Source organism: Phaenicophaeus curvirostris, chromosome 15, assembly GCF_032191515.1.
Source record: "Phaenicophaeus curvirostris isolate KB17595 chromosome 15, BPBGC_Pcur_1.0, whole genome shotgun sequence".
Classification (NCBI taxonomy): Eukaryota; Metazoa; Chordata; class Aves; order Cuculiformes; family Cuculidae; genus Phaenicophaeus; species Phaenicophaeus curvirostris.
In genome coordinates, this window is record NC_091406.1 from 2843918 (window position 1) to 2856245 (window position 12328).

At 46.5% G+C, this 12328-nt stretch overlaps 3 protein-coding genes across 4 annotated transcripts in view; 2 read left to right on the forward strand and 1 right to left on the reverse strand.

The window, feature by feature from the left end:
* SKP1 (S-phase kinase associated protein 1) overlaps positions 1-12328 on the reverse strand; it is a 259109-nt gene that overhangs the window by 1697 nt on the left and 245084 nt on the right. Inside the window, exons 1-5 of one of the 2 annotated variants that reach the window (XM_069869403.1) lie at positions 7557-7640; positions 4452-4548; positions 2297-2370; positions 1078-1221; positions 304-444 (exon numbers count right to left, since the gene is read on the reverse strand). In XM_069869403.1, coding sequence (XP_069725504.1) covers positions 304-444; positions 1078-1221; positions 2297-2370; positions 4452-4548 — 456 coding nt within the window. In that variant the 5' untranslated portion in view covers positions 7557-7640. Of the gene's footprint in view, positions 1-303; positions 445-1077; positions 1222-2296; positions 2371-4451; positions 4550-7556; positions 7641-12328 lie in introns of those variants that run through there. The other variant, XM_069869404.1, reaches the window with a different exon arrangement.
* The window catches only part of JADE2 (jade family PHD finger 2), a 182451-nt gene continuing 177406 nt past the window's right edge, over positions 7284-12328 (forward strand). Inside the window, exon 1 of the mRNA XM_069869377.1 lies at positions 7284-7287. The gene's annotated coding sequence lies outside the window, so the exon portion shown is untranslated. The remainder of the gene's footprint in view (positions 7288-12328) is intronic.
* UBE2B (ubiquitin conjugating enzyme E2 B) overlaps positions 7759-12328 on the forward strand; it is a 57197-nt gene continuing 52627 nt past the window's right edge. Inside the window, exon 1 of the mRNA XM_069869406.1 lies at positions 7759-7763. The gene's annotated coding sequence lies outside the window, so the exon portion shown is untranslated. The remainder of the gene's footprint in view (positions 7764-12328) is intronic.

Genomic DNA, 12328 nt, shown 5'->3' on the forward strand with positions numbered 1-12328 from the left:
CCTTCAGCATTCTTACTACATCTCCAAAAACAGCTAACTAATGCTGCCACAAACCATCCCATATGTTTTCTTAACAGACATGCATTGCGCTAGGAAGTCAATATGCTTTGCTTTGACCTTCCCAGGTAATGTGCTGCAAGCACTGAAAGATCTTCCAGCAACAGCAACCCAATTATGAGGGGCTGATGTATCAGTTTACATTTACTGTTAACAAACCAGTCACATCACACACTAAATTATGAAGCACTACATAATAATTCAGCACAAAATCAGCTAAAGCATAATTAAATCCAGATCAAGTACCTGTGCTTCTTCCTCCTCAGTGAAGTCATTCTTAATATTGAATGTCTTGCGAATTTCTTCTGGAGTTTTCCCCTTGATCATGTTTGCAACTGTCTTGCATGTGACATCAAGCAAACCTTTGATGTCCAAGTAATTTGCAGCCTGTAGAAGAGTTCCCAAATTTAAGCCTCTATATCAATATTCCATCTCTGCAGACATACTCCCAAAGTTAAGCTGACACTGTAGAATACTGTAACCAGCCATCTCCACTTTGAGAAGCTTCTAGCTAGAACCCTGAAGTAACAATACCTAAAACTTGTTTGCCAAATAGAAGGGAATGTCATTTGTACCATGAAAGAGGACCCAGCTTCTTCTTTAAGAGGGCCTTCAGAAGAGCCTGCAAACAACTGAGACCTTCAGTGAAGTGCTGTTAACTAGCTAAGGTACATAATATTGGTTTTCAGTACCACAGACTGTGCAAACTTTAAGAGTTTTTAATTTGAATGCAAATATCAAACACCATTTCTAGTAACAACCACTCAGACTCAAGAGTCACAAGAATAAGGGTAGCCCCATATTCAAAAAAGTATATTAATTGATAAATGACCAAGTTTAATCTAACACCCAGCATTAGATGAACAAGCACTCCAACGTCCTCAATTATAGCCAGTAGTTTGCTGAACTACTTGCCCTCCCCATTCACCCACGAAGAAGTTACTCAAGAAGCATAAAAACCATCAAGTGCATGAAGCACACTTCACAGGCACAGCTTTCACACTCCATAAACATACTTACCAGGATAAGTTCAAAAAGCGTCCCCTGGTCTACCTTCAGAAACTCTTGATCCCACACAGGGATGTCATCTGTTCTTTTTTCCTTGTTCTCATCATCCTCAGGGGGAGGTGGATCATCCTTGTGATGGGTGCACCACTGAATCACCTAGTTATGGATTCAATATTAAAGTTTTATCCAAATTATTCTCCCACTAGGCCCCAATTGTAACAACTTCATTTTAGAAGAACCGTGCCTTTTTCTCTAGGCTAATAATAGAATCCTGTACAAACATGCTCCATTACCCAGTACTTTCATCTTAGAACAACTGATCCCAAATCCTGAAGTACAACAGCCTTCAAGAGTCCTATCTGAGACAGATACTTATAATCATAAAAGCCAGCTGCTGGTGTTGTAAAGTTATTAAACCCTGTGCTAACACACAACACTGTATAAAGGAAACCTAAACCTCATTTTGTGGTGTTTAATCTGTTTGCAGAAACAATTCTTACTAAGCAGAATACTACACAAGGGAAGAATGCAGAGATTTAACAGCTACCAGCAGGACATGCGCACCACAGTACAAAGTTCACCTGGAAAAAGTCTACCTCTTTCTGAGCTTGTTTTTTGAAACATCAACACCACATCATCTCATCACCCAGACAATTAAAGGAGTAGGGTCAATCCTCTTCCATTTTGCCAACCCAAAAACCTTCAAGTCTGAAGTTATTTATGTGTTCACTAGGAAATAACTCCTAACCCTGTATTTACCCCAAAACAGTCCAGTGCTGATTTTGGCACAACACTTCCTACTTCAGAGCAAAAGGCATCTTCAACAGCAACATATTTTTTCACTACTGCCAGTTACTGTCAGCACTGCCTGTCCCTTAATACTTCCTCCTAACATTTGGATCTCAAACAGCCACCCAAGTTCACACAATCCAATTAAAATCAGTATTTTAATACCATGAAATACTAGTGTGTACAGATGCCTAGCACCACATCAACTTCTGGCCTCCAGCTGCTGCTCCAGGTGGTCACACCTGTGAGTAAACCTTATCAGCCCACCAGCTTCAGCCCTGTTCTCAGATACCCCATATGCCTGCATTGATGCACCTCTCAAACTGGTTCAACCCACAGCTAGCACACGGAAAATACCTTTAATACAACACTTCATGATAACTGCAAGATGAAATTCACATTCTGTTACTGCCACAAAACACTGCCCCTTTCAGCATCTTACCTTCTTTAAGATCGCTGCGTTAACATTTGGAAGAGGGACTGGGTCATCGTCACCTTCATCATCCATTCCCAAATCTAAAAAGGGAAACATGACTAAGCAACTGGAAGGCAAACCCATTCACTCCGAACTGGATTACTTCACCCGTTTTTCCACTGTTTTAACACCACTGAGGCTGAATGGTTTGGTAGCAAAAGCTAGCCACCTGGGGAAGTCGAAATTATCAGAAAGCTCCAATGAGGCCTTGCAGAGCCATGGCTGCATTATACCAGGTTATACCAAGCACAGGCCAAGTAGCTAATAAGGCTGCCTCAAAGGAGAGCAAAAAACCATCGGGTAAGCTGTCAGTGACTTGAGAGCAGAACCTGCTACTGGGAATGAGATGTGTCAAAGAACCAGACAAATATTTATATATTTTACCACTATCAGGAGTTTATATCCCATTAAATTTATTAAATAAGAACTCCATTCTACTGCAGGATGTAGACAGTGTTTGTTCTGTACTGTAGCCACAGAGATGCCAGGTGATCTGGCCTCTTAGAACACTTGCACCCATCCTTGCCAGCTGAAGAATGCCAAGGGTGACACTAGCTGTCAAAGATTAACATCTTTTAATTAGTTGTGTAATTGAGAAGCTAAACAGACCTTCACACATTACACACAGATGAGCCATTCTTAAAAATAGAGTTCCTTGGTGATGTAGAACAGATTATTATCACCATCATCACTGACCAAATTTGTGCACAATTAAACTAGCACGTACTTCTGTATTTAGGCAAGTCAACTACCATTATTAGTGAGATATTATTAATATTACTTTTTGTTTGAAAAACTAACCTCAGACTCCAACAGTGACATTAAAGCGTACTGCACAGGCCACCAATTAATGGAAACTTTAAATATATGCTTTGAACATGGTGGCAGATACCTAGCATAAGAAGCATCCCAAATTGTTGGTACAGGGAAATAATTCAAGCAATATCTCAAGGTTAGGGCAACTCTGCTCAACTTGTCCCCGCCACCTCCAAAACAGCAATTCTACCCATTATCAAAAAATTGATATGTCATTGGTGCGATGCTGGACATAAGCTCACCTTTCAGCAGCAGCACCTGACACTGTTCATTAACCAATGCTTAACGAGCTGCCCTGCAAATGCATTTCACCTGTACTACTAGGAGACCAGCTCCCACCCACATTAGTAAGCAGCTGGTTTAGCATCTGACTTGCAGCACTTACCATGTGCAGCTTCCCTTTCATCCACACCCAGGTGTCACTGAACACCAGCAGTGACAGCTCCTGCATGAGGAAACTGAGAATTGTGCTCCCTAATGTATTCCAACTGACTACTGTTTCCTGCTTATGTTGCTGGTCATGTACAACAGTATTTTATTAACAGAAGGCAAGTGTTCAACAGTTGGGAGTATTTCAACCTTATTCTTATTGTTCTTTAAGGTGTCACAACCAAGAACATAATTTTAAGTATATCTACAAAGATTTTTTTTCTAAGCATATTCATGAATGCACCCAAAAACTGGAAAAACAGACCTGTACACAATGAGGATTTGCACTAGAGGGATTAGACAGTTCGCTCTGTATCCGAGCCATCTGGCACATTTCCCCTCCCCCAACATGAGTCCTTTTGTTTCAAATTTATGTCAGCAGGAGATCAGAAATAAGTATTTACCCTCAATAATTTAACTGTATCCATGAGCTTGCAATATAGGCTTCACTTTGGCTCTTATTCTTCATTGCATTGGTTTATGATCTCCCACCCCACTTAAAAGCTGTCTACATTGTAAGGCCAGTTTGTGTGGTTAACTAAACTTAGGGTTTTATATTATTGGATGTTCTGTTTGCTTAACATACGAACCTGAAGCAGACTGGAGGGTGCTTATGTTTCACTAGCCTCCCTGAAAGTGCTCTTGATGAGAGGCCTGAACTTTAAGCTTCCTGCAAGAGCACATCCACCCAGAATAGCTCCAGCAGTGATTGTTCAGCTATTGCGACATGAGACAGCAAGCTGTTTCACAGGCCTGCGAATCCTTTTTCAGCACGGTACCAGTTTGTCTCCTGTGGTCACAATTCCTGTCCAAGAGGCTTCCCTGAACACAGTATCTCCGCACAAGCTAGTGACCCTCAAAGGCTTTGTACTCTTACCTTCCAGCATGGTCTTTATAGTCACAGACTGCTTTGCAATTTCCACATCAACTTCAAAGATCTCTCCATCTGAACTCTGCAGTTTAATCGAAGGCATCTACGAGAGAAGGACAGTTATTTCCACACAGTCAGCGAGCACTCAGCTGACTCCAAGGTGTACCTTACCTTTACTATTTATTGCTTCTCATCAACAGCAGCAGCCCAACGCCACTTAGAGCGCATTCAGATTACTCACTGCTTGAATCAGACCTAAATTCATTAATCCTCGTGCTTAACAAACAAATTGGTTTTAGGATTCTATCTATCCTTAAGAGAACTTTTCTCTTAATCTGAAAGCATAAAACCCAAAATTTATTAGTCAATAGTGTTTACTTTTTCACAGTGTAACACTTAGAGCTATTTTTCCCTTGAATTCACTTCCAACAACATTTCCAAAACACTACTTGTCTTCAAACCCAAACAATCACTACTCACTTTGCTAGTCAAATGAAGTCAGATCTCAAAAGCAGTTTTCAAACAGTAGTGTTGGACACAATCACAAAATTGTGGTGCAAAAGAACACCTCCAGAGAGTCTGCTCCAGCTGCCTTTGCTCCAGAGTCAAACAGACCAGGTTATTCCTGATCAAAGGCTTTCCTTAATAAGTGTGTGGTTTTCTGAAGAGATTAGAAAGTCATTTATCACTACAAGGAAGGCTTTCAGCACCCAACAGGGCTCTTACACAGTATGATATTTAGGTCAGTACTTTGTTAGCATTAAGAAAGACTAAGATGACTACATATTTTAACAAAGTTCTCCAGATCTACATGAGAAACAGAATTCAAATATGTCACTAACAGAAAAATAACCAAACATCATAAGAATGCATCTTTCCAGGAATTTACGAACTCCAACCTGAAAGTAATGCACTTGATACAGCAGGTCGTGGGTTACAGCTTCTGCCTGAAACTACACATGGAGTATGTTTGCATATCACTGCACTTGAACCAACCGACTTGAAAGACACAGTAGCAGTAACCGCCTGGCCACAAATTTTATAAGTCTGTTCTCAACAAACTAGTAGGATTTGTCATAGCTTCCTTTACCACTCAAAATATTTGTTGGCTGCAGACCTTTGCAAGTTTCATTCTCTTCCTCCATCTGTAAACACAGCCTGCAGGAACTGCAAAGTAGCTCTAGAAACCAAGAATTTCAAATCAATTTTGATTAACTTTCAAGTGTTCTCTCCCCATCAAACCCAGGAGCTGTGCATGCCAGTTCCTTACAGTAGCACTTGAGTTACCAAAACTGAATTAGCTGGGCCACTTTCAACAAACTTACATTATCCCTCTTTAAGAGCCTCCTGCAGCTCATCAGTACAGCCAAGCCCCACAGTACTGCAACAAACCCAGCCCCATGGAGGCCAGCCAAGGCACATTATTAAGCAGCTCACAGCAGCCTGAGGTCCTCATTGCTTTAATTTCCATTTGGCAGAGCAAGTAGCTAGTTAATGTTTACACAGATACATAACCCTGCATGACAGTGCTACTTCTAATTAAGATGGCTCTTCTGGAGAGACGTGGTCAAGACTGTTCCAAAGATATAAATACACATACACGACAGCAAAGATGAAATTTGAATTAAAATGTAGCTCTGAGCTGGCAGTTTGAATGAGGCCCTGAAAAAAGCTATCTAGGCATACATTTCAGATTCAATGCATCTGTTCTCGCAGTGGTTGTCAGAGCACTCAAGAACAAACCCATCTTCACACACCAGCCTCCCTGTGCTTGTGCCTAGCATTACATAATGCTGCACAGCATAGCCAGCAAGGCAGGGATGCTGCCTCAATCAGTCCAGCCCCTGCAGGAGTGTTTGCATTCAGACCCTCCTACCACCCAAACCCGCTTTGATCAAGACCTTTCAGCTAATATTAACAGTCTGAATCAGGTAGAATGAAGTTCATTCACTGCCTGATCACTAGAACCAGTTCAGGATTTCATTATACCAGAGTTCATTCCCCCAGAGAAGAAGAAACAAGGTGTTTTTAGCAAACTGTAATACTACTCTGGAAACAGCTGGGCCTCAGATAGCAACAGAACTGGGTGACTAAGCAGACCAGTCCCAAAGGCTTCATTAAACAACAGTAAAACAGGTTGGGAGCTGGTCAAAAGGCACACCTGAATTACAGCAGCAATTTGCATGCACAAGGCTGACACACAGAGCTCAGCCACCAACCAGCACTGCGAGGCAGCTCCAGTCTCCCTTCCACATCTCCTCCACACTCTCCCTGCTCCATGTCATAGAATGGTTTGGGTTGGAAGGGCCCTCAAAGCCCATCCAATTCCACCTCCTGCCATGGGCAGAGACACTTCCCACTGGATCAGGGGCTCCAAGCCCCATCCAACCTGGCCTTGAACCCCTCCAGGGACGGGGCAGCCACCCCTGCTCTGGGCAACCTGGGCCAGGGCCTCCCCACCCTCATTGTGAAGAATTTCTTCCTCAAGTCTAATCTAAATCTTCCCCTTTACAATTTAAAGCCATTCCCTGTTGTCCTATCCCTCCAGGCCCTTGGAAAAAGTCCCTCCCCAGCTTTCCTGGAGACCTTTTCATTTCTGGAAGCTGCTCTAAGGTGTCCCTAGAGCCTTCTCCTCTCCAGGCTGAAGAACCCCAACTATCCCAGCCTGTCTTCGTACGGGAGGTGCTCCAGCTGTCTCATCATCTCCGGGGCCTCCTCTGGACCCGCTCCAACAGCTCCACCTCGTCCTTACGTTTGGGATTCCAGAAAGGCAGGACTCCAGGTGGGGTTTCACCAGAGCTGAGCAGAGAGACAGAATCCCCTCCCTCGCCCCTGCCGGCCACGCTCTGCAGCCTCACCTGGGCCGCTCTGCCGACGGGGAAGGAGGGCTGGGGGTGCCCCGAAGCTGCGCTGGGGCAGGGCCCGGTGTTTGTTTACCGCAGACGGCGCCGCCCCCACCTCCCCTACGGGCGCTCGGCCCCGCGCTGAGAGCCCTCAGCGGCCCCGCGGCCCAGCCAGGCCCACCGCCCCGGCCCCACCGCCGGGCCGGGCCCCGCTCCCAGCGCCCACCCCCGCCCCGCCGGCAGCGGGCGGCCTCCCCGCGGGCCTCACCGTGAGGAGGGGGCGGCGTCCGGCTCGGCACCAGCAGCGACTCCGGCGGCGGCAGCAGCGCTCGGGCCCAACCGCGGCGGCGCCCTTATATAGTGGGAGGGGTGCGGGGCGAGGACCCGCCTCCCGCTGCCTCGCAACCACCGGGCTGCCCGATAAGAACGCCTGACGAAAATACCCAGTCCCGCCTCCCGAACGTCGCCGGGCGCGGAGAATGGGGAAAAAACTCACCCTCTCTGCCTTTTTCAAGGTACAGAGGGGGAAGAGGAGCCGAATTGAGCTGGGAAGACGAGGTGGAGTCTGTCAGGTCTTTCAGGCAGCACGGGGGGCGCACCAGGAACCGCAGAGTGGACGGGGGCGGCGCGCGCCGGCCAACGGCTGCGCGGGGTGGGGGCGGGAGGGGAGTGAGGGAGCCCCGCGGGAGGGGGAGGAGACATGGCGGAGGGTGGGGAGGGGGAGGGGGTGGGATGTCAGCGCAGACATGGCCAGGCCACCCGAAAGCAAACTGGTCCTGGCTCCAGCTTTGTGCTGCAGAGGACGAGTCCAGCCTAGGTCACAGCTTTCCCTGACCTTGGGGTCTCAGAGGGACCCAGACTGCACTGCACACCGTGTGGAATAAATGGCAGTCACACCTGCTCAAAAATACCTTTGAAAGTAAAGCATTTTTCTGAGATTCAGAAATTCTCAGTTCAGAGCCCACAGCCCAGGCCAGCATCCCAGCTACTGAAGCGTCAATCTCTTATTAGTTTTTTACCCAGGTGACATCATCAGTGAGACCATAAATATCAGAAATATTTACTGTTAGATACTGTGCTGGTTAGGGCTGGCTCTGTGGAGACATGGGAGACTCCAGATTCTCAGCCAGCAAGAACCTCTTGGGGCTCAGGTGGCAGCGAAGCTATTCAACATCAGGTCCCATCGCTGAAATAGGTTTCTATGTACATTCCAAAGAGCTGCTGGAGATGAGACTGCCTGACATGGGAAACTTGTTTCATGGGTTTCAGGATGCTGAGCAGCTCACTAGCTACAACACACTTGAAGATGATCCTGAGCAATCTGATCTGACTTTGTAGATGGATCTAAATTCAATGTGGTCCAGAGGACCTCCATCGTCCCTCCCAAAGTGGATCACCCTGCACTTGTGTGACAGCAGGACGCCTCCTAACAGCCGAGTGAGCATCCAAAGATGTCAGGGGATGCTTCCACTGCAGGCCTTGACGCTAACAGAGGTTCTGCAAAGATCCCGATACTGGTAATTAAAGAAGCTATTTGTTCACCATTTATAGGAGCTAATTATCATATTCTAATATATATCTCTCACATGTCTGTGAAGCTTCCAGGCTCTGCCTAATCTGAGTTTTTGATTGTACCATAATCACATTTCCCTCTTCCCTCCTCAGTCACTCCATCTTCTACTCCAATGCTGAGGACCACATTCACTGCACTGAAAAAAAGAAACACCACCCCCTTTATTTTCTTTGAATGTTCATTTTAATTATTTATATTAAAACTCTTCAGTTTAGAGGATCAGATGATGACAGAAGGCGATCTGTTTAAAACATCTCTGCAAATCCTAAATCCCCTTTCCCGACATTGCCAGAGATGAAGGTTTCTGATTTGGCTCACGATCAGCGAGCGCAAGCGCTCTGACTGCAAATCAGGCTCGGCAGAGGGGGAGGGGGTTTGCTCTCAGCACAAGGCAAATCAAATAAAATCTGGGAAGAGGCAGGAAGCGAAGTTCCATGCTTAACCACGGTCTGCGTGTGAATGTAATTCCAAGCGGTACCACTGATGCGCTTTCTGCTTGATGCAGCTCTCTGCGGTTCTCGGAAGGAGAATGCTCGGTCCCCGGCGGACTTTGAATTTAGCTGTTGAATTAGAAGTCTGGGACAAAGTCAAAACAACAAAAACATCTCCCAGCCAGAAAAGCAGCTTGTGGCTGTCGCAGATAGGCTGTAATCACGGGGCAGCTGCCTCCCGCTGCGCTTTCTATATCGTACAGTGAGTCCCAGCAGCCGCCCCAGATGCTTTCTGTTATCTCTGGTGAAAAAGCAGCTGCTGCAGCGTCGATAGCCCGAGTCCTGCCAGTCAGTCGGTGCTGACAGCACAAAAGGCCCGTCCTTCGCTAAAGCTGCGAGGCAAAGAAATAGATTTTTCAACAAAATGGGTGTCCTAATTTCTATGGCTACGCACACAGCAAATAATCCTAAACCTAAGCACTGCTTAGGTTGATTAATTACAATTAAGGGCCTTTTCCCACTGAGGAACTGGAGGAGGAAGGGGGAACGTGAACCCTAAAGCAAATACCTGAAAAGACTGGAGCAATCAAGATCAGTGCAAGCTTGATTTCACGCTTACCACATCCAGAAGAGCTCTGACCTACATAGTTGCAGCATCCTCAGGGCTGCGGGCAAAGGCAGCTGAGCGGCGATGCAGCCGCAGGGATGGGGATTCTAACACGCTGCACGTTGGAGAGCAGCTCTGCAGCTGCACCACAGCCTCGGGTTCTCTTCCTCGCTGTTACCCCCAGGCAAACATCGCTGTGCCCCTACCCCTCCAAACACCTCGCATCCTCCACTTCTACAGAGAAACTGAGTGGCTTCCTTTGCGGCTGGTGGAGATTTAGAGATGGGAGATAACACACTCAATACCACAAGCGTGACATGGAATTGTCAAAGCCTAAGGAGAACCAGGCTTGAAGGAACACAGCTCTGCTCCTTCAACAAGTTGGGAATCTCCACAGAGCTCGGCCTGGATTCCCTGAGCTGCGGGGGCGAGGGACAGCAAAGGTTGGACTCAGGGGTCCCGAGAGCAGAGCTGCTCTAGCCGGGAGAGCCAGGGGTGATTTTCAAGGTGTGACCATCAAATCTGGACAAGAACCTAACCCCCATGGTGGGGAGGATAAGACTTGCTGCAAAAATCCTTTTATTTTCAGGAATACAAAAGATGAAGAACTTTCTTTAGAACGAACAGTCACATCGACAAGTTAAAAAGAAAAATAGAACTGTCTGGATCAGAGTAAAACCAGAAAACATCAGAATTATTCCGGTGAGAGAGGTGGTAGAAAGCCACTGCTGTTTAAAGCAACCGTTCAGCAACAAGGCAGCAGCAGAGGAAAATCCTTGTTCTCAATACAACTCTGGAAAAAACTAATTACTGTATTTCCACTTCATCCAAACCTGTGTTACAGGAGCCTCCTTGAGAAGGTGTCGATTTTCATCCAAGTTCTGCCCCAGCAACGCGAGACAGTGGGTGGCAGAGTCCAGTGGTTGGATGAATACAATTAACACCAACAAACTCAATAACCAAATCACATCAAGCAGGCGTTAATGGTATTCATTAACTTCCGTTCCTCCCTCTAACTAGATCCATATTCCCCTTACATAACTGCAGGGATTCAAGGCAGTTTAGAAGACTGAAGAGGGGGGGGGGGAAGAGATTAAAAATAGAAACACACCTACCTCAAGCATATCTGCAGCAGCTACTTCCTAACCTCAGCCTCACTCCACCTCCACACACTTAAACAGGCTGATTTTGTACCAGTTGTGCCCTAGCATCCTTGGAAACAATTGGGACTGCTCAGAAGGAGCCAAGCTTGGATCCTGTGGTTACTGTGGCTGGAGAACTACTCTGAGAGGCGATGTATGTGACGGTGACCGTCCTCAACAGCTGTGTGCGACAGCACTGCTTAATTTAAAACCAGAAGCATTGTTTCAGCCTTTTCCCCCCTGTATATATGCTAAAGAGCCCTGGTTCTCTGCTCAAGGGAGCAGCCTGTCTTTATGCTCATCCAAAAGCACAGCCAAGTGAATTAAAGGGTTGCAGGGCACCAAGCTTCAGCCTTATTGCTGTTCAAAGTCCAAAATAGCAAATGATTCTGAGCTGGTTCTGACACCACAGACAATAAAGAGCAGTTGCTTTAAGGTTTCAAAGTCCATGGGAATAAATGTTATGTGTTTCAGAATTCAGGCTGGCTCAAAGCAGCTTTAAAAGAGAAAAGGGACAGTCCAGGGCTGTTTAGAGCTTCTGAGCTAAACTGGAGACGCTCACCACCAGACACGGTGGCAGAACCCATCCCTGTCTTTTTCTGAGAGGAGGAGGAAAAGAGAGCAGGCTCCCAGGGAGCCGCAGCACCACCTCTCCTGGGTCTGGGTCCCCACTGCACCAGCAGTTGTGTCCCTCTGCCCTAAGGACACGCACAGCCGTGGAAAAGGAGCAAAGCTGCCTGCAAAGTGGGTCAAGCGTGGAATGAGCTCCCTAGGATCCTCTCAAAGCTCCCCCCTGGGGCCTCCTCTTTATAAAATGAGAGGACAGAAGAGAGCAGCCATCACTGACCACTCTCACACTGTTTGTACTGTACAGAAGAAAATCCTTGCCTTTAAGATTCAGGCTGAATTTCTGAAACGCCAAAGACAATTCCTTTATAGAATAGACTCTTAATGTTTACCACTGTAAAAAAAAATCCCTCAGGTGGAACATGGAAGCATGGACAAGGAGGTTATCAGTATCTCCCAGAAATGCTTTCTCAACCAACATTTCCAGACGGACTTTGATACCAACCAGGCTGAAACATCAAAGCTTTCAGCAGCAGCATCAACCCTCACTGCAGTTTTCCCAAGGCAGTATTTATTCCGTTATCATCCAGACACCCAGGGAAGAACTGGGTCACTGGCTCGCTGTCTTCACTCGCCCATGCGCCGTGTCCTTCTGGGGTATTGTCAGCAGACCCGAAATAGGAAACGCTGCCCAGGCATGCGAAGCAGGGAGACTGAACC